This window comes from Lineus longissimus, chromosome 4 (genome assembly GCF_910592395.1).
Source record: "Lineus longissimus chromosome 4, tnLinLong1.2, whole genome shotgun sequence".
Classification (NCBI taxonomy): Eukaryota; Metazoa; Nemertea; class Pilidiophora; order Heteronemertea; family Lineidae; genus Lineus; species Lineus longissimus.
The window spans coordinates 20,029,326-20,051,900 of record NC_088311.1 but is presented as its reverse complement, the minus strand read 5'-3'; the positions used below and the strand labels follow the sequence as shown (position 1 = coordinate 20,051,900).

Below are 22,575 nucleotides of genomic sequence, written 5' to 3'. Positions count from 1 at the left end.
AATATCCTCCAGCATCGCTTTCTGACCGCAGAGCATTTATATTGACAGTTGCCATGGAAACGGAGCAATTCTGTAGATTCCGTTGAAACCTGTTGGAAGTTCGGCAAATAAGTGACGGTGAAGATGCTTGGCGCTCGGCGTTTCTTGCGTGTTTCACCGGGCTGGATAGCCCGTGGGTGAAATTGACATGGTCTGATGAGAGTCATTATCATACATCAGGGAGGGAACAGATATGGGCAGGTTTGGTAATCTTGAGTCGAGACCATATGGTCACTGTCTTGCAGGTTTCTTCCTATTCACGAAAATTGCTAAAATCTCTAAAAAGTTTAAATTTCATGATTTTTATTTCGGTGGACTACAAAATTTTGGCACGTTTTTCCAATCATAATTCATAGTTTTTTTGCTTTGATTTTCACGAATCAATATTATTCGCAAGATCTACAAATATACCACGCCCAGGTTTACAGTAACACATAGATGGTGATTTAGCCAACGACACATGGGGTCCCACTCCTCGACAAAGATCAACCATTACCGGCCAGATAAAGGAGCCATAAACAAGAAGCTAGCGTGAAACGTGATATACCGGTCTCGGGAGAGATATCACCGGATAAAGGTCAAAGGCAGGTCGTTAGGCACCGGCAACATTGGCTGGAATTTTAACCCCATGAGTCCAAGAAGCATGTCTTCTGGTTTAACCCACAATTGTCATTTAGGGGTCGTTTTGGGGTTTGAAATAGAATAGAAATATTGTAAAGATGGTTGATATGTGGTAGTTTTCTTTCAATATATTCTCAACAGAATGTCAGTTATAGCTCCAAATTGCAAGAATGGGTGAGTATGTGGCTAACATGTCACCATGTCAGTGGGCGTGCAGTGCACTGTCGTGGGTATCACGTCACGTCAATATGTAGCTATCAAGTCACCACGAGAGTGGGTGAGTGCCTTGAGGTGCCTATCGTGTCACCAAGTAAAAGGATGAATGCAGAATGAAGACGACATTCCATTTCAAAGAGGCATTCTAACCACTCAAACTGTTGTACTCCCTTCTTTAAACAACAATTCTTGCATATCATCAAAGCACTTGACTATCTTTGGCCACAATATCAATCTCCAACTTTCGCTAGGCATCTCATGTAGTGACCGAGCGTCTTCATAAACATTCGCCTGCCACTCGATACCGTTAGGTCAGCAGCCCATCAATATCATGAACAATATAGATCTGATTATATGAAGATGATTGAGAGGGGACTCAGAGTGCCTTGATCGAATCACGGACATTTCTTGGAGGTTCATAATCAGATGAGATATCAACATGTATGAAGGGGAATATAATTTAGTGGCAAAATGGTAAAGACAAAATTCAAAATATAACTTTGAATATGTATTAGGTCTCTACTGGAAAGGCTTAGACATTCACAGTAAAGTGATCTGCCCAAGATCACTACAGATGTATCAGATTAGGGTTTCGACCCCACCATGTCCAAAACTTTCAGTGCTTATAAGATTGGTCCGATTAAGATTAGTGATTAAGCTACATGAAGTTGCCAGTAGGGTCTCTCCTATCAAGAGGATACAGAAAATTGTTGTTGTTTGTTAATTAGAACGAGATACTGTCCTCTAACTGTGCATATTAATCACCTGAAAACAACCAAATTGACCAAATGGCTCCTGCCTATACATGTACATGTAGCCCTCCTTTAAAGCCCGCTCCAAAGACGAACCATTTCTGAAGTTATACTTAAAACTTGATAAAAAACTTCAATTAGCAGAATTCTTATCTTTAAACTGGTTACATGTCTGGGGCATTATTGATAAAATGACGGTAATGATTAACTGTTCGTTAAAAAGTTAGTAAATCAACTGATTGGTCATTATCTTGACAGGGCTAATTGTGGTAATTTCCGATAAATTGTGTTTCGATGGAGATTGATGTTAAGTTAGTTATGGTGTAACATTAATTATTCAAAGTGCAATGTATTAGAATATGGTTAGCTATATACGACTTGATTCATAAAAATAAATATTTCAGAATATCGCCCAAACACGAGAATGTTCTCACCGCAGCGGCGTCATGTTTTCCCATGATTACGATAATCCATCATGTGCCTACTAGAGCATGCTGGGAGATTCCATATATGGAATATCGCATTAGTGAGATACCGCAATGGGACCAGTGTCATGTCTGACACTATCTCAATGCGTCAGCAGGGATCTGGTAAAAATGTTTTAACCAAAAAAAACAGAGAAGGGGGGATGTTTTTGCTAATAAGAAACTTTCAAAGATTACAGCCAAATCCCTTTCGCTGAATTGACACCAGCCTAAATGATGATGATGTGTTGCTAATGGTTTTGAAGTATGTTTTCAGCTAATGACTATGAGTATATTATGGTTAATGGCAGTTTTTCCCATGGCTAAGAGCGTTAAGCACATGTACCGAAAGCAGGGAAAAGGGCAACTTTTTGAAAGGGGAACATCTCAAAATGCTTAAAGGGGACCATCTCATACTAGTGTACTGTACCAGAAAGAATGTTAAATTGTGGTTGCATTCAGAAAAATTCATACATGTACACATCCAGTATTACTGTTGAGCTCACGATTAGTCTTGTATTATTAAAATTTGAGAAGACCCCTAACAATTTCCCTATGCCAAGTTTTTTTACTATCTCAGTTCAGTTCTTCCCCATCCTTCTGTTTCTATCATGCAAACTTAAGCAGGCAAGAGTTTTCTGGTTCACCTGACCCAATTAGAGCTCCATTAAGTATAATCCTCATAAGTAATTGGCTTTTTAGCTCACCTCTTAGCAGAGGTGAGCTTATCCCATACCGTGGCGTCCGTCGTCCGTCGTCGTCGTCGTCGTCGTCGTCGTCGTCGTCGTCGTCGTCGTCGTCGTCGTCGTCGTCGTCGTCGTCGTCGTCGTCGTCGTCGTCGTCCGTCGTCCGTTAGCAGGGCACGTTTCGTAACTGTTAGAGCTATTGAGTTGAAACTTGGAACACATGTACCCTTATGTAATGACACCTTGGAGACCAAGTTTCGGTCCGATTCGTTTCATGGTTTGGCCACCAGGGGGCCAAACGTTAAAAGTGAAAATATGCAATATCTCCCTTAATAGTAGTCGGGAAATTTTGAAAAAAATATGGTAGGTACTTCTAGCAAAGGTGCATCATATATCCTCCGGGTTTTTGATTTGACCTCCTTTTCAAGGTCACAGAGGTCAAATGGTGTAAATTGGCCGTTAGGATGTAACGATGGCACGTTTCTAAACTGCAATGACTATTGATACCAAATTTGGTACACATTTACCCCTTAGTCAGGTGATCTCAGGGACCAAAGTTTGGTCCAATATGATTCACCACTTGACCACCAGGGGGCAAAATTCAAAAACCTTAAAAATGTGATTATTCCTTAACTTCTTGCCCGATTGCCACCAATTTGATATCATGGGTACATCTAACCACCATACAGTATATGTCACACAGGTTTTTAATTTGACCTTCTTGTCAAGGTCACAGAGGTCAAATGGCATAAATTCGCCGTCAGGCCGTAACTATGGCACGTTTCTTAACTGCAATGACTATTGATCACAAATTAAGTACACATAGACCCCTTGGCCAGGTGATCTCAGGTACCGAAGTTTGGTCCGATCTGATTTGCCGTTTGGCCTCCAGGGAGGGGGCCAAATCCTAAATTCTTCAAAATGCCATTATTCCTAGTAATGACTTGCCCGATTGGCACCAATTTTATATCATAGGTACATCTAATTCTAACAACCATTCAATGTGTCACCCGGGTCTTCTTTGATTTGACCTACTTTTCAAGGTCACAGAGGTCGAATGTACTGTAAATTGGCCATTTTGGGGAAATTGTAATTGCTTGGACCTACATCAAACCTAACACTACATGACACAATACCATGCTCTTTATCCATCTTTCCTCCACATGAGGTGAGCACAATGGCCCTGGCCATTTCATTATTTGTTCACTAATTGGGCCATGCAGTCTGACTGTCCTTGAGGCATGGCTATACAGCTCTAGTTACGTTGACCGAGGTGGGTTGATAACACGCAAATAAATGTATTGTGACATGCAATTTATTCTGTTTTATCAATTGTGATAATGATATCCCACTACCCGAGAAGTAAAGACTCAAACACTGTCACCTCTGCAATGTTTCTCACAATTTGATTCAAGATTACCATCTTACTCCAAGGACTCTATCACTTCATTTCCAACTATTCCATGATTTATTAGCGAGGTGCAAGTCATTATCGAGCTCCTTAAATCATTAAATCAACTTCGTTTCTGACACAACCAATTTGTAATCGCTGCCCAAACGACTATTAGAAAGTCTTGAACACTCTACTATGCATATTGAATTAATGTTGCAAACCAATCAATCAATGCAAAAGGCAGCAGCTGCAGAAGTCCTAACGCAGGCTGCATTCTACATGTCCTAATTGTCTTTTGTAGCCAAATTTGCATTTGCTGTGTGAAGTGCTTGCGTTAAACCTGTTTCAGAATACAGCTAGTTAAGTCAAAACCTCTGTGTGACATTGATGGTGAAGATGATGACCATGATGATGATGATGATGATGTTGATGATGATAAAGAAAAATAACTGATGTCGGAGATGAGACCACAATGATGATGATGATGATAAATGGCTTTGGCATGGTACACAGGATCTTAATGATCAACAACATTAATTCTTCCTCTTCTGCCTTCATTCTTGCATGGGGAAATCATTCTCTAAGGAATGTTACACTGTCGAACTTATGTGCATTTTTGCATCCCCACAATATACAGGTGGCTGCCAGGTGGAATGGCCTATTTTTTATTTAGCGGAGGAACCCAACTGGTGGCTCTTTTATGTCTTATTTGAAAAACAGAACTATGTAGAATTATAGGCATGTAAGGTGTCTTGCTCAAGAATACTAAGAAGAGCACAGCGGTGATCTTCCCCAGATTTGAATCATGTACTGTTCTCTTGACACCTTTGGCCTTCTACCTGCACAATAGTTTCCTTGCCTATGAATTTCTCATTTGAAAACATTATATTCAAACTGCAATGATATATCCCATTAAAAATCTTGTCATTAACTCAATTATGCATGTTTTATTACTTTTTACAATATCTGATGAGATTTTATGGGGTTGTATTTGATGAGCTGGACCATGTGTGATTAGTCAGGATTCATGTTTTGCAGCAACCTTGAGCACCGAAAGACGATTCTTGACGCTGCAACCTGTAATTATTTTCGCATGCAACAAAAATCTCTTGTTTGCGGTGTTTTCTACAGGTTCCTGCAACAAGAATCAGTTATACTGCAACCTGCACTCAAAATCAAACTCAGCAATGGTTTGAGTTTTTGTTCAGTTTCAAGTCAGGTAATAGCTCTTCCATGGCTTAGGGTAGTGTCCACATATGGTTCCTTCTCAGTCAAACTCGTAAGGATGATAAGATCACAGTCGAGATCGATATCGACTGCAGTCTTGCTGATGACGTGGTAGTTCCACATGGCTTCTGATCATGTCAGTGATTACGGCAGTCTCCGGAGGGGTTTGGCTGATGTTGAGTGATCACTAGGGCTTGAGATGTATCAGCTTACTTGTTGATTGATTTGGCTGTGGTCGATATCGCGGACGGCATGGTGTGGCAAGTAGCAGCAACCTCCTTGTGAGCTTACCCTTTCTGTTTTGTCCTACTCACAAGAAAGGCCAGAGCTGGCAAAGAATTATTGAAAACCCACTTATTTTGGCAGGCATTTGACTTTTGCAACATGTACATGTTTGAAAACTCACAGAAATAATAATAACAGGCCTTGCAGAACCTGACAGGAGTGACTGATTTACATGTACATGTTCATCCTATGCATTGCCCACTTATGCAGCCTGTCTCTACGATCTGCGATCTAGGGAAGGATCCCAGAGGATTTCTCTGCCTCGGAGTAGTTGCTAAAGACGGGTTCAGCGTAAGCTGATTTGGCTGGTCTCATTACTGAGTCGAGACATGCCTCACACAGACACACTAATCATCTGGATGAAATGGTCGTGGTGGGAATTTGGTCTAAGACACTTGCTGAAGGCAATGTGTAGTATATAATGGCCCTGGAAAGAAAAAAGTCCTTTCCTTTCAGATGACTCCTTGAAAGTGTTGTGCTGTCTTCAGGTGTCCATTGCATGAAAAGGATGATTCGAAGAAAGAGGTCCTTTGATAATATATGGTCCTTTGAGAGGAGTATTTAGGCAGCAGTTATTGGCCACGTTGAAACAGATAATTGAACAGATTCAATTGACTGGGGTCGGTCTGCAGCTGAGCCGATATCTGTGACATCATTATGAATATGGAATAAATATGGAATTTTCATCATGTTAATGTGTCTGGTTACTGTACATCGGCAATGTTTCTATTTCTATTTACATGTGACACAGACGAAAACAATGTACACATACAGTGTAGGCCTTTAAGCACGAGATCAATTTTTCTGCACTTCCTGACCCGATGGCCACATCCGACACCTGACAAGCATTCATCAAATACCATGCGGCCAGCTGTTGATCGACCAATGTAAATGTTTGCAGACAGCCAGACCTATTCTGTTAGCTGTTTTCCAATCAAGCCATTTCTCTCAGCCGAGCTCAAGTAATCAATGAGAATAACTATAGGTATTGAAATGCACCTCATTCTCCACTCATATCCAAGCTGTAACACATGACAAAAGTCAAGCCATGTCTTTTAATACAAGCACCTACATCCCACCTGCAAAACATGACAGTAGGGTAGACATAGTGTTACATCTACCTGATTCAAGCTGCAACACATGACCATAGTCAAGGCATGTCTTACATGCACCCACATCCCACCTGCAACACATGACAGTAGGGTAGCCATAGTGTTACATCTACCTGATTCAAGCTGCAACACATGACCATAGTCAAGGCATGTCTTACATGCACCCACATCCGACCTGCAACACATGACAGTAGGGTAGCCATAGTGTTACATCTACCTGATTCAAGCTGTAACACATGACCATAGTCAAGGCATGTCTTACATGCACCCACATCCGACCTGCAACACATGACAGTAGGGTAGCCATAGTGTTACATCTACCTGATTCAAGCTGCAACACATGACCATAGTCAAGGCATGTCTTACATGCACCCACATCCGACCTGCAACACATGACAGTAGGGTAGCCATAGTGTTACATCTACCTGAATCAAGCTGTAACACATGACCATAGTCAAGGCATGTCTTACATGCACCCACATCCCACCTGCAAAACATGACAGTAGGGCAGCCATATAGGTGTTACACCCACCCATATTTAGGCTGCTGTATCTGGCCACCACATCCCACCTGTAACACATAACAGTACCAAAGCCATAACTATACCACCCACGCACCCAAACACCGTAAGCCATGACAATATCACATTCCCAGTGTAATCTACGACAACCAACCCAGCACCTCTAACTCCATCGTGCACCCCTACCCAAGATAGACTACCCACCAGCCTCCCTGACAATCAACAAGCCTGCTCCAAGCAGCTTATCATCACCATCCAGCGAGTAGACAAGGCTGTTCTTGAATGCATGTACAGGCAGACCTGTTTTCTGCATCGATTGAAAAGTGTGGGCAACATCATCGATAGATCTCAATGGTCATGGCGTATTACCAGTACCGTAAAATAGAGCCAAAATGCGCTTATTTCTTCTAAATTGTGCCTAGTTATTATCTGGAAATGTCATTGTGGTGTAGTATATTTTATTCATTGCTGGAGGAGTAGACAGGTTTGGCTTTAGGAATGACTTTCATCTCGATGTATAGAGGAGTACATGGTTAGGACGTTTGGAGACGTTCTGTCAATATTTGTCCTGAGGTGGCTGGTCTGTTCTCGCTGTGGTAAAGATCTGTTCTGGCTTCAAAACCTTTGTATTGAAAACGGGTGCATGTGATATCGGATTGCATTCCATCTGGTGCTTGGATTTTTGGATTTATGTTGCGAATTCTGAGGATCTAATGAGGACGTTCTCAGGAAACATGAATCTGACTATTACCGAAATAGGTAAGTGTGGGAATGCAGCTTGGATGCCAAGCGCCCATATGTTACTGTGAATTGTATTTTCACAAGTTGTTATTTTTTACAGAGTTTTCTTCAAAAAACGTTATTTGGTGCTTTCGTGGGCAGATTTTAAACAGTTAAAAAATACTGAGTTGAGAGCTGAGCATCAAACAGGACATTATTAGCTCTATAAACAATATTGGGCGATTGTAGTGTTAGTAGGAGGAAACTGGAGAGTCTGGAGGAAACCTTTAGCTGTCAGAGAGAGTCCACATCTCTATCACATGAGTGTCCCGGAACCGACCAGAAATCTAATTCAGGATCTCAAAGGTGACAGGTGCTGATGTTTCCACTGTGCCACTCTAACAGACTCCCTGACATGTCTGACAGTCCATTTCAAACACTCCTTCAGTAATATCCTGAGCAATAGTATTTTAGTTCTTTTTGTTAGCTCACCTCTTAGCAGAGGTGAGCTTATCCCATACCGTGGCGTCCGTCGTCCGTCGTCGTCGTCGTCGTCGTCGTCGTCGTCGTCGTCGTCGTCGTCGTCGTCGTCGTCGTCGTCGTCGTCGTCGTCGTCGTCGTCGTCGTCGTCGTCGTCGTCGTCGTCGTCGTCGTCGTCCGTCGTCCGTTAGCAGGGCACGTTTCGTAACTGTTAGAGCTATTGAGTTGAAACTTGGTACACATGTACCCTTATGTAATGACACCTGGGAGACCAAGTTTCGGTCCGATTCGTTTCATGGTTCGGCCACCAGGGGGCCAAACGTTAAAAGTGAAAATATGCAATATCTCCCTTAATAGTAGTCGGGAAATTTTGAAAAAAATATGGTAGGTACTTCTAGCAAAGGTGCATCATATATCCTCCGGGTTTTTGATTTGACCTCCTTTTCAAGGTCACAGAGGTCAAATGGTGTAAATTGGCCGTTAGGATGTAATGATGGCACGTTTCTAAACTGCAATGACTATTGATACCAAATTTGGTACACATTTACCCCTTAGTCAGGTGATCTCAGGGACCGAAGTTTGGTCCAATATGATTCACCACTTGACCACCAGGGGGCAAAATCCAAAAACCTTAAAAATGTGATTATTCCTTAACTTCTTGCCCGATTGCCACCAATTTGATATCATGGGTACATCTAACCACCATACAGTATATGTCACACAGGTTTTTAATTTGACCTTCTTGTCAAGGTCACAGAGGTCAAATGGCGTAAATTCGCCGTCGGGCCGTAACTATGGCACGTTTCTTAACTGCAATGACTATTGATCACAAATTAAGTACACATGTACCCCTTGGTCAGGTGATCTCAGGTACCGAAGTTTGGTGCGATCTGATTTGCCGTTTGGCCTCCAGGGAGGGGGCCAAATCCTAAATTCTTCAAAATGCCATTATTCCTAGTAATGACTTGCCCGATTGGCACCAATTTTATATCATAGGTACATCTAATTCTAACAACCATTCAATGTGTCACCCGGGTCTTCTTTGATTTGACCTACTTTTCAAGGTCACAGAGGTCGAATGTACTGTAAATTGGCCATTTTGGGGAAATTGTAATTGCTTGGACCTACATCAAACCTAACACTACATGACACAAGACCATGCTCTTTATCCATCTTTCCTCCACATGAGGTGAGCACAATGGCCCTGGCCATTTCATTTCATGATTGGTAGGTGTAGAAGTCATCGAAATTTCCAAGCTGCCAGGTTTACTGCAGAAGCTCCCGTGACTGTAGACCTCCTTCTACAGTGTATCGTTCCTTCTAGGTGCCGCCTGCACTTCTTCCCATTGTCAAATATAAGTCAATGGCTGATGAATAAAGTCTAGCAAATGCTTTTACTTCGATTTTGTACAGAAAGGCCCAGTGTTAATGGAGTTTTAGATAAAAGCATTTGCTAGTCTTTATTCATATCACCCATGTGACTCTGTGGTCGTCACCTTGAGCTGGTAGTTGGACAATCCTACTCAATTCAATGTTAGCTCAACTGTCTCTTGTCTCCCTGCTGTTTGTCATGTAAATCGGAAATATTGTCCTATAGTTAGAGGATACCATATTGGTGCTGTGTCTGGGTGCAATTGGAAGGCTGCATTAGCAAATTTGGTTCTTGTTGTTGGATACTTGGTTTTTTATTCGATATCTGTCATGTCTGTGATCAGTGTTGTCAGGTTGCAGTCGCAGGTTCCCTGCTTTGAGAGCCTTCAGATAAACAATGTCAGACAGTTCGTTGGGTTGGTTTAAGCAATGTTGCTTCCTATTGCACGGCCAGCGAAATCAGTTGACTCCCTGAAATCTGGGACTTGCTGGTTACTATAGAGCAACGTCACAGTTGCAGAATGCTGAGCTCTCATTATCAGAGGTATAATGTTGTATCTCCGTGTTATTCGAATATACCTTCCAGTATTCCTTGTTGCAGTCAACATACCATTACTTGCTCATCTGTCTGTATGGCTGCCTGTCAGAAATGCCAACAATTCGTTGTTAAGAAAATGATTTTTCAGCCAAGTTATAAGCAATCCAGGTGGCAAAACAAAAAAAAATCGCCAATCATCAGTTTATTTTTATTGATCAATCACAAGTCTGGACCAGCCTAACTGGGCCCAAAACACTTTCCATATATACTACTAGTGCCTACGTTCTCTTGGTCTGCTTGGGTGAAATAGGCTGCAGATGTCTTACTTTTGGTGGTTTTGTCTGAACATTGGCATTGATTCACATGAAGCATCTGGCGATGTTTACATGTTTTCCTCAGTATTGGTAGCGTACAAGAATCTAGAAAATCTTTGAGTGCTTCACACCTGGGGCCTAGCTGATCGATCCATGCTCTGCAATTTCTCAACATTTCATGAAATTAGACCGTTTGGTCCGAACATTATGAAATACAACTCCCTCTGTGCAAATGAGAGTGGAGCAATAAGCTGATATCAGTATGATTTTTAACGTTGCCAATACTCATCCTTTGATGTGGGGCCAATGCAAACTGGAGGATTAATGGATGAAGGAAACCTTAGCTTAACCTTTTTGGTGCAGAAGCTATTTTTGTCCTGCACCTGACCCAGTGCTGAGCAGGAGCGTCCACTGCTGGGCAGTGGCCGCTATAGTTTCTAATCAAGGTATTGCTCACTCAAGTACATGTTTATCATGTCTAAGTTTGCGTGCAGATATCTAGTCACACTAGGGAATTCACTCACTGGATGATGTCGGCTATGACTTGCCCCACTGCTCTTGCAGAACACATCAGAATAAATCAATCTTGGCTGTCTCAACAATCTGCCTGGTAGAAGTATATCATCAAGGGGTGTTGTAGAATTAATGCAGTTGGTCTCCTCAGGTTTGCTTAATTGTCAGCATTCGGAAAGGCAGTTTCGACAACTTGAGATTTGAAATAGACATATAGAAATGCTTGGGGCAGAACATAGAGGTGGTAAATCGTCATATGATGTGCATATAAGTTGCAAATTGGGACATGAAGTCAATTTGTCTTCAAGGAAGGAAAGCAAAAAATCCAGGATGGCATGCCCAAGCTCAAGTGCGGCTTTCTAGTCAGGGAAATCACTCAGCGGGTGGTCTTGGCCACTGACTTGCCCCAGTGCTCCGCAAACTGTAGCCTTCTCAGCTGAAGAAATTGATTTAGGCTGTCTTAGCAATCAGGCAGGGAGTGGGTTGATTGCTGATGTGGAATCATCCAATGTAACTGTGACAGGCTGTATGGTTTAGGGTCTGACTGATGTTTCCTCAATTCTTCTTCCTCCGACACGTAAGAGGGCATTGAACAAGTTTTGAGATGTGGTAAATTCCCACTGTCAGTGGCATGGGGATAGCTCCAGAGTTGTAATACCATTACAGAAAATGTCAGTTTTCGTATAACGTTACAGCAACTGCTGTGATCATGATATCAATTCCTTTTTTGTCTCCGATGCATTGAACAAGTTTTGACTTGTCTTGTGTTGCCACTATCTGCCGCATAGAGTCAGTTCCAGAGCTCTAGCGCTGTTACAGAAAATGTAGGTATAATGTTACAGCAACCGCCTGCTGTGATCATGATGTTGTTTCCTTCTTCCTCTTCTGAGATGTAGCCATCATCATTCAGACTCTGTGGGGAAATCAACCCCGCTGAGTGTAACGAGAATGGATACTTTGACGAGCCGCCTTTGATGTCGATTTGAATTTTGAAGAGGACGTAGTCTGGAAGATTTCCATTTCCTATTCTGAGTGACACATATTTCTCAGGAATCCATGTGACAATTCGACATTTATATTGGTTTAAAGGGCTGCCTTTTGGATGAGGGGATGATCTAGATCAGGTGGTGTGTAATGCAATTAAGCATTACAGCACATGGAAGTCTCAGTGCCAATATTCTATTCTATTCTATTCTTGGCCAATATTCTAAACACCTTGGTGTACAATCCCTGTTCAAATGTTACATGTTTTGTTGTTTTCATGTACTGTTCGCTTCATGTACAAATGTAGTTCCAGAACTGCTTATGTAATATTCTTTTAAAGTTTTGAAAGAATATTTGAGCTGTTATGCTAGAAGACAGTCACATTCATCTTTCCACAGGAGGGAGGGGTCCAGAGAGAGATGAGCAGTGTTCCTTTTTTTCTCCTCAATGTAATTTGACATGTTTCCGAAACATGCTAAATGAAGAGAAGCTGTTCATCATGTGACGCTTGTAAAGAACGATCACCGGAATTTAGGTTTCTCGACATTTCAATCTAGATAATCGAATTCCATTCTTTGTGAGCGATCGTATGCCTGGGAATCTGCCCTGATCAATATTGATGAGTTGAGTGGTGCATGGAGATAGTACCAGGTCATCGTCTCTGTGCATCCGTGATTGGTGACACGGTTTATGCAGCTAAAATAATTGATGAGGTACTTGTTGAACTATATCATGTATCTTGTGGGCGCCAAATGGGAACCGATGGAAATTCATTGCGGCTTAGGTTGTCTTTTATGTGGGGCTGTCATGATCAATGCTCAGTTCAACTAATGGTTCTATCAGTTCAACTTATGGTGCTATCAGTTCAATTTATGATGCTATCAGGTAAACTTATGGTGCTATCAGTTAAACTTATGGTATTTTTTTATTGTTTTGCTCTAAGTTAAATATCGCAACACAGAACTCAGCTGCATGTAACGAATTGGCTCGTATAGTGATACATTTACACCCAGCATGCTGGATCTATGTCCCTGACTACCCTTAGCCCGGTCAATGTTATCCAACACTTAACGATAGTTAAACAGCATTATAGACCATTCTTCTGTTGTCGTTGTGAGCAGGCACACCCACCATAGAACAATCTCATCTCGAAATAGATGTCATCAATATTGTCACCAATCAGTAGGAAATTGATCGTATTGGCCAAAGTGTTGATTGAGTGTCAATCAAAGATGTCTTAGTGTAATCACGTGTCTCGTTGGCGTCAATGATATATTATTCATACATATAGATCAACTGTTATTGCTTCGTATTTCATATGCACTTCATTCATTTGACATGTTTGATTGACCGGGTGGCTATCACGTCAGAAATGAAGGAAGAGCCTCTGATGAAAAATCCGATAAATCGTTGCACTAATGTTCACTCTTAGTAATGAGATTCACCAACTTGAAAGGCCTATGCCATTCGTTAAATAATTTGATATTTGTAATTAAATTTGAACATTTTCAATTGCGTGTAAACATACTGAAAAAAATTATCTGGCCCGCTATTTTGCAGAAAAGTCCTCAAAAAGAGAAGTACTGTGACCTAAACAGCCAATTCGCATGACCCAGTTCAAATGTGGGAACTAATTTCCTGCCCCCTTTGGCTATTTTTCAGAAAACATTCGCGTGACCTTAAGGGTCACATGACTGAGTTGACTGTGGGAACTAACTTCCAGCCACCTTTGCTATTTTTTAGAAAACATCCTCAGAAAAGAAGTATGGTGGCCTACGGCCAGATTCACATGACCAAGTTTGACCGTTGGAATATAATATCCTGCCAATTTTGCTATTTTTCAGAAAACATCCACAAGAAGTATGGTGACCTGAACGGCCAGATTCACATGATTGAGTTTGACCGTGGGAGTAATGGTCTCGGCCTTAGCCTTGCTGGCAATAAAGATCTCAACACGATGAGTGTGTTCGTAGCAGGCGTGCAACCCAATAGTCCTGTTGGCAGAGATGGCAGGATATTGGTCGGGGATGAGTTATTAGAGGTACATGTAGGAGCTCTTAGAAATTATGATTACATTTTATATCATTTCTGATGGCATAGAAATGATTCTTGTTGGAATTTGTAAAGGACATTCACATGTTGTACGTCATTATGTTGGAATTCCCACACTGTTGAAGTTGCGACAACGTTTACTCAGAAGTTACATCTTCCGAGATATCTTCAGGTCATGAGAAAATTTTGGGTAAGAAATTACCCGAGTTGGCTTTTAATGATAATTTCTGTGGTATTGGTACACATGTAGGATAAGTATAATACAGTTGTCGTGTCTGATTTTATATCACCATATCCTTCACATTGATTTTTTCTGTCCTGAAATTGGGCCCCACGAAAATCAACTTGGGTTGTGTCTGATCCATGTCACCAGATCCCACTCATTGATTTTCTCTGTCCTGATATTGGGTCCCACAAAAATCAACTTGGGTTGTGTCTGATCCATGTCACCAGATCCCACTCATTGATTTTCTCTGTCCTAATATTGGGCCCCACGAAAATCAACTTGGGTTGTGTCTGATCCATGTCACCAGATCCCACTCATTGATTTTCTCTGTCCTAATATTGGGCCTCACGAAAATCAACTTGGGTTGTGTCTGATCCATGTCACCAGATCCCACTCATTGATTTTCTCTGTCCTGATATTGAGCCCCACGAAAATCAACTTGGGGTGTGTCTGATCCATGTCACAAGATCCTGCTCATTGATTTTCTCCGTCCTGATATTGGGCCCCACGAAAATCAACTTGGGTGATCTGGGGACTCGTATCAGACACTACGTGGACAATATTCTTACTATATTGATTCTGATCACCTTCTTCTTCCAGATGAACGGCCAAGTGATATTCGGTCGAAGTCACCTTAACGCCTCGGCGATCATCAAGGGGGTGACTGCCTCAAAGGTCAAGATCATCCTACTGCGACGTGACGATTGTTTGGTTCATATGGCTGTGAAACCCCTCACCCCTACAAGACCCCCAAAAGATAGTGTGAGTATTTTCTTGAATGGATTGATCCGCCTTGTGACATGCACTACTCTTGTTTCACCAATCTGAGAAAGCTAGATTTTTAAAGTATGAAATTGTCCATTGTCCAAAAACATATCAGGTCTCATCTGGACTGAAATGCACCATTAGGCATGCAGAGTCTCTCTCTCTCTCTCTAAGGTAGCACCTACACCTGCAGTTGTTGCGTCCCGCTTCACTACGTCCAACCATCTAACTCTGGTTCTTCCTCATCTCCTTTGGCCCCATCCAATTCCTGGTCGCCATTGCAGCAGTCTCTTGGGGAGTCAGCCATCTTCCATGCGGACAACATGTCCGTACCACCAGAGGCATGTCACTTTTAGGAAGAGTGAAGCTGCTCATGGCTGGGCATGTGGGGAAAAGCACTTTTGTTACAAAACCACAGAGGGTCGCTCCCCTTCTCATTACTCACTGCTGATATCGTCCCAATTATACCACCTTCATCCAGGTTGCGGCAACGGTTGCTTTGAAATGAGACTGCAATGAGGATGGATCCGATGGAATCGGATTGTCTTTTTAGCAATGCATGCTAACAGCCCTAATATTCTATCTGACAAGCCTGTGTTTACATCCCTTTCATTTATGACTTGAATTTTTTTGACCCCTCTGTATTTTCTCCTCACTGAACCTGTACTTATTCAATGTAGGTTTCAACTCTGGTTCAACCTCCAAAGCCTAAACCACGTTCTAACAAAAAGGTACACTTATGACATTTCTACAGTGCATAATCATGCCATTTTCTTGTCAGTTTTCTACCTCTTTAAAAGGCTTTAAGTGTGGGGGATTTTGTTTTACTAATCCGGCTTAGATTCACTACAGCTCAAGTGAAATTTGCTTATGAAGATTCAGTCATGTTGTACCACAAAATTGTTGAAATTATCAAACATTTCAAACGGAAAATGAGTGATTTCCAGGTGCTAAGATCCTACCTGGAAGAAAAACAAAGCATTGGTTTTGGCTTGTAAACATTCAGTTCAATTCCAGTCTTCCTGATTCATCATTCTCTGTGCCTTGAGCTGTAGGTAGTGAACTACAGGTTGTGTGAGTCTAGCGCCACGGAAATGAGCGTTAATACATTTTATAAATCCCAGCTACGTGTGATTGTAATTGCTGCTTATCTGACAAACGGATCTCTCTCGTCTGGGGTAAAACTAGTAATCGCTTAGTTTGACAGTCTACTGCCAGTTGCAAATGAATAAATTCACCAACTTTTAGCTTCACAAATTTCTCCCGGTTAAGGCATTTGTACCTTTACATGCTCAAACTCCATCAAAATGTCTGGTCGATATCCAATTTCACCCCATGTGTTGGATGTCTTTGACTAATCACTAACATATTAGCTCGCGTCTCGAGATATGTCGGCCACGCATTACCACCAGTGATCAATCGACTGATAGTTATAAGTTGTGGAATTATGAATCAATATTGACTGACAGAGTTTTGAGTTTGTTCAATAATTGCTTGTATACTGTGTGTCAAGCAAAACTTGAATATGAAATACTAAGAAGTAATGCCCTTATTGTCCTTCCAAAGTGCCTCCCCATTTTGCCTCCCATTTTGCCTTTTGTGGGCAGAAGTGTTTGAAACAAATGACCTTCTACAATTATAGTGTTTTTCCAACTTGCCTGGCAGATGCTTTCTGGTGGTTAGAAGTGTTTTGAAGCAGGTTTGTGGAAATAGGCTGATGATGTTGCTTGCGGATCACATTGCAATTTCATATTCACTAAAACATTCAACTTATTTGATTAGAAGTTTTTTGTTCTTAGTTATGCAAACTTCTACTATTGACCATCGATAGATGTTGTGATTTACAATTTGTTTTGCTGTTTTCCCTATTTTTTGGTTCCATTCCAGGCGCTAATGCTGGAACTCTCTTTTTATCACAAAACATTCTTTTTTGAGCTGGTTGTTCTTCTTTCTACTTCTTGATGTCCTAACTGATGAATCAGGTGGTGGGGATCATCGTCAGTTCTACTTCTGGTCAAATCATTCCTGTCCTTGTGATCTTTAGATGGTGCTGCAAGTCTGGTCAGTTTTCAAGGCCCCCACAAAAATGACAACAACCAACCAATTCATAAAAACGTCAACAGCAGCACCCATCATCAGTAACCTATATTCAACAGCGACACAGCGTAAACACCAAATAAGAAAGAATTTGATGGCTGACATGGACAGGCTCTCACTGTGTACTTATAACAGTGATGAAAACATGGAGTCATGTTGCTCTTACCTTTAGGAAAAAAATACACAATGTCTGTATTTTCCAGCCCAATCCTAGAGTCCCACTAACGATTTCATAATTTTCCTCCACTTCTTCCAGCTGAGTACCGAAGTACCGAGGGAGTTACCAACAACTGCTGAACAGAATGCTCACCTGCCTAGTGTTCATGTTGACCCCGTGCAATTCCCCAACACTCAACAAATATCGCTGCAGAAGGTAAGAAGTGCGGGTTTCAAAGGGAAGTCCATCCGACACGTCCGTCCGATATTTCAAGCTTCAGTGAATAACTGTAAATCTCTGTTCAACTGAAATTTGCTGGCTCTGAAACTTGGAGGACAGTTCAGTACTCATTTCAGCAATGCCGTGGTGAGGTTGTCTCCAAAATGTTTGGTATAGCGCATATTGCTGTTCTCTTCCTTAGCACATGTGCATATCTAAGTTGGAAATCCAAGTACACATAGCTCGTGATGCTCTTCCTTGCCTGGTTTGCAAGAGACAGAGTTGCAAGGTCAATGCCAGCAGTAGTGGTTAAAGCAAGCACTCATAAGTTGAAGCCTTGGGTAAGATCAATGCTATCATATTCTAAATCTATCTCTTGCAGTCATCTGTGGGTCTCGGCTTTGCCATCCAAGAAGGCTGCGGTGATAAGAAGGGCATCTTTATCAAAAGTATTACAATGGGAGGGCCAGCTCAGGAGGTAAGCACAGTTAGAGATGAAATGCCACGTTTCAGTTTTGGATGAGGATCAATCTTGTAAAACGGCTATAAAAATGACAACTTGTGCATGAGATACACTGTCTTCACTTCCATCAGGACTGAGACTTCTCCTAGCAGGATCATTGAAAAATTATCAAACTGCCATAAACAGAGCACAAGAACGGAATGTCACCATCTGCCTGCCTTAAAAATGTTAAATATGCGAGTCAACGTCCTTAATTAGCTCACAGCACAAGCAATCATGATAGAGATCATTGGAATCCGACTCACCCGATGTTTAAATTTTCATGGATTTCTTGGTTGCAGGACGGCCGGCTGCAGGTCTTTGACCAGTTATTGGCTGTTGACGACCAACCATTGATCTCAGTTCATTATGATAAGGTAAATAATGAGACATTCTCTCTATAGTCTATTCGGCTTCTTGTCGTTTTTAATAGGCTTTGGTCATTTTGCGGAAAAAAAATCAAAGAACCCGGACCCTATTGGGTGATTACCAGCAGTGTTGACCATTAGGCTATGAGGCTCCTCAACAGATTTGACTAATTTCTCCCTCGATGTCTTTTCAGGCAATAGAAGCATTACGGAGAACACAAGGTTCCGTTGTGTTGTTGATAAATCGTGATCCCCATGTGACATCTGGTGGCAAATCTCCGACGTTTGGTCTTAGTGTAACAGACCAGGCCAGTAAGTAGACAGTAGTAAATAATTACACGGACACAGATGTGCATACCCCTTCTTTATGAGAGCCCCCCCCTCCCCCCGGCAGTAATTGGCTCCGCCCTCATGGCTTGGTCTGAGTGTAATCAGCCTGAACAAGGCACAATGTATTATACAACAAACACAATAGTACATTCCAACCAAGGTGCTGTAGAGTTTTAAACCTAACTATTGACATGACCTCCTGCATCCTCTTGTAGTATTCAATTGTTTGCTTAACACGTAGAAATCTTGTTTTGCCTAATTAGACAATAACACCGAAGATCAGGAGATAGTCGTAGATTTTGATGGCACACACGACCAAGATGAAACTGAGGTTACCGTACCAGCTGCTATGGTCGATGAGAGCATAATTAAAATTGAAATCGAAAATGACAAATCAAAAGTCGAAAATGACAAGAAAATGGCAGAAAATGATGAAAATGCTGTTGGTGCTGAAAGGGTAGACCTACAATCTGGTAAAGTAACATCTTTTTATGAGTGTTACAGATTTCTCCAGTAGAGGGTGTGATTGTTGTACGTCTTCACTATCATCTTCTTCTGACTGATTTATACAACTGCCACTAGGTGGCCGGGGATGTCCTATCAGATTATGGTCTACAGAGGCACCATAATATTTTCCAGTCGTACTAATTACTGAGAACTGCTGAGGCCTTTCGAGCTATTAAGCTATCGAGAAAATTGCCACATTTACCAAACACCGACATCGCATGGCAAAAAAAGCCAAAACTGATATGGCTTCACACTGTCGACCCACCCAGTCATCAGGATTTATCTGTCAATGGAACTCGCAATTTCAACTTACAGTGAACGGTAGAACCTCTCTATTAAGGACACCCTCGGGACTGACAAATGCTGTTCCTAATAGAGTGTTGTCCTGATTAAAGATGTTGATTTCAATGGAAACACCCAATTTGGGACCAAAACTAGTGTCCTTGATAGAGAGGGTGTCCTTAATATAGAGGTGTCTGCTAAGAGAGGTTCTACTGTTGTTAAAATGACTTGAAAATAATATCACAGTAAGCAGGAAAATGGTATAAGGCAGCTGGCAAAACTAATTTTGATGCAAAAAAACTTGCCCAACTCTTTAGTTGTCAGCAGGTATCGACAGTAAAAGTTGTTGCCAGTTGTAGGTAACCAGAGCCACCACTATTTTCTTTCCAGAATTGGCATTCTCTGGCAGTTCAGGTTTCTAATATCTATTAAGGTCTCGACACAGCTTTCTCTTACTTTTATGTATGTGACATATCTTTTGGGTCATTTACTCTGCCATTCAGAATGGTGTTACATAAGGTAAAGTGGTACAGTTATAGCCCCCCCCACCCGGTAAAAATACAGTCATTGATGTCAACTGTGATTTGGAATGTATAAAGCCACGATCAGGGTGCATTGATCTGTACTTCTAGCTCTTTTCAACACTGTTGGGGGTGTGATTGTACCACTTTTATTACCTTCATGACATAGGCATTGAAAATTTCCAAAGGGATGGGGTCGTTTTCCAGAAAAACTAGGGAAATTCATAGTCATGGCTTTTCCCAGTCAAAAGTAAAGATTTTCCACTCAAAATGGGGTCTGTTGCACCCCTAACCACTCTCTGGCTATACCTATGTGTCACCCTGTCTCGAACATTGAATAAAGCATGGAATTCAAATTTAGGTTACAGAGGTGATGTTTGAGTGACATGAGGGAATCGCAATGCTGATTGACTGGTCCATTAGATTAGAATACCGGTTTATAGGTTTCAGTTGCAAGGGATCAGCCTTGGCAACTGGTATTTCTTGAGGATCTATTCTATGATAGATATCTGTAGAACTAACTGTACACAGCACATCTATCCGTATTCTTTAAGCCTGTACTTGCTAGACGATGTTGACGATTTTATTCCAACTTTATCTATTCCATAATTGTGATATCTGTCCTTATGCAATCCAGTGATCAATGTAAGCCTCAACATAGAACAGGGCGCTTATCTGGTTGGCAAATCTTTGGTTTCAGACGATGAACTCTTAAGCGATGGAAGTTTCTCGGCTGCGAGCATGAGCATGAGTTCTCGCGAGGATGTAGATTTGATCGGGATGACGATCATGCGAGCTAGTTCTCCTAGTATATTCCTGACAGTCCCTGGTAATATAGGGTGTCATACACTGTAGTGTCTTGTTCACCATACAGGGTGTCCCAAAAAAGTGTCACTCTGACTTCAATCAGCCGATGATCGACACCTTGGTGGATATTTTATCCGAGAGATATCAGAAACTGATGTAAGGGCAAGATGTACAATTATAGCGCAGGTACATAGCCCCTACAGTGTGTAGAAAACAGCTAGCAGTACATACCAATGCACACAGAGGCTATAACTGTACCAGCTTACTTCAGTTTGAACGCATTGAAAAAGCTTCTTTGTTGGATTTTCACAGAATTTTTTTTCAAATCGCCAGATGAAATCAACAAGGAAGATGAGCTTCTCTTTAAAAAATTATGTTAAATTCATGCAAGTATTTTTTGGTTGAATGATGATGTATGGTGATGTTGTTGGACGGTTTTTGTATCTATTTTTTGGAAGTTGTGACACTCTTTTGGAACATGCTGTAATCTATAGGTCATGTACTTGATGTATGACTCTGTTCATGTGCTGTGTTAATTCTTCCTCTGCCAAGCCCATATATAATCATTTTTTCTCTCCAAAACGTGCATCAATTGCAAACAATGCTTTGAATTAATTTTTTGCGAACAGTTAATGGGTTGGCAGTGATGAGTTGACTAATGTTGCTGTCACTAATTGATGCTTTAATTATGAAATGTTTCAACTAATTAACTGGGTAATGTTCATGATAATTTTTTTCTCGCCCATTTTGGCATCAAACGCAAATATCAAACTCGTCAATTTTTCAACTCTAATGCTTCAACCAGTAATAACTTGTCACAAAAAAATACCGTATTGAATTGAAAAATGAGCAAGACTTTGTGCTTTGTGAACATTACCCATTTTGCCATTTATTCTGTCATTGTTTTAAGGCAAACTTCTCTGGGTGGTTTCTATCAACAAGTATCTATTCGTGAAATCGTCATGTTGTCCAGTGCGATCTTTGCGTGCATAGTATCAGTTTAGTGTATTAACGATGGTGTCAACAAGTACAGTTTGTCTAAGAAAAGCGCTTATGTACCAATTGCAAATCACCTGCCAAGCTTGCCTTCAATTGCCTTCATATCACTTCATTGTCTTTAGCCATTATGCAAACAAGAAAAAGATCAGTTCGCCAACATTTGTGTCATCTTTAATTCGATGCATTTTCTGAAAAGTTTCGTATTAGTTAAAGGTGACTGATTACTATGTAGACTTCATCCCTTCATTACATGTACATGTCCAAATCAAACTTATCGAAAGAGTTTGCCCTTTTGTATGCCGGGTTTTCGAAGTGTACCCTACGCCTGGCCAACACCTGGTATAGAACGGGCAGCGATCTCATTTAGCTCACCTCTTAGCAGAGGTGAGCTTATCCCATACCGTGGCGTCCGTCGTCCGTCGTCGTCGTCGTCGTCGTCGTCGTCGTCGTCGTCCGTCGTCCGTCGTCCGTCGTCCGTTAGCAGGGCACGTTTCGTAACTGTTAGAGC

At 41.5% G+C, this 22,575-nt stretch overlaps 1 protein-coding gene across 24 annotated transcripts in view; it reads left to right on the top strand.

Moving 5' to 3' along the window:
* Window positions 1-22,575, top strand: part of LOC135486577 (multiple PDZ domain protein-like) — a 242,447-nt gene that overhangs the window by 203,856 nt on the left and 16,016 nt on the right. For 21 of the 24 annotated variants that reach the window (XM_064769472.1, XM_064769471.1, XM_064769464.1 and 18 more), the window contains 8 exons: window positions 14,080-14,276; window positions 15,114-15,275; window positions 15,959-16,009; window positions 17,632-17,748; window positions 18,134-18,229; window positions 18,556-18,630; window positions 18,816-18,933; window positions 19,215-19,424. In XM_064769472.1, coding sequence (XP_064625542.1) covers window positions 14,080-14,276; window positions 15,114-15,275; window positions 15,959-16,009; window positions 17,632-17,748; window positions 18,134-18,229; window positions 18,556-18,630; window positions 18,816-18,933; window positions 19,215-19,424 — 1,026 coding nt within the window. Of the gene's footprint in view, window positions 1-14,079; window positions 14,277-15,113; window positions 15,276-15,958; window positions 16,010-17,631; window positions 17,749-18,133; window positions 18,230-18,555; window positions 18,631-18,815; window positions 18,934-19,214; window positions 19,425-20,961; window positions 21,091-22,575 lie in introns of all 24 variants that reach the window. The other 3 variants (XM_064769467.1, XM_064769465.1, XM_064769473.1) reach the window with 3 other exon arrangements.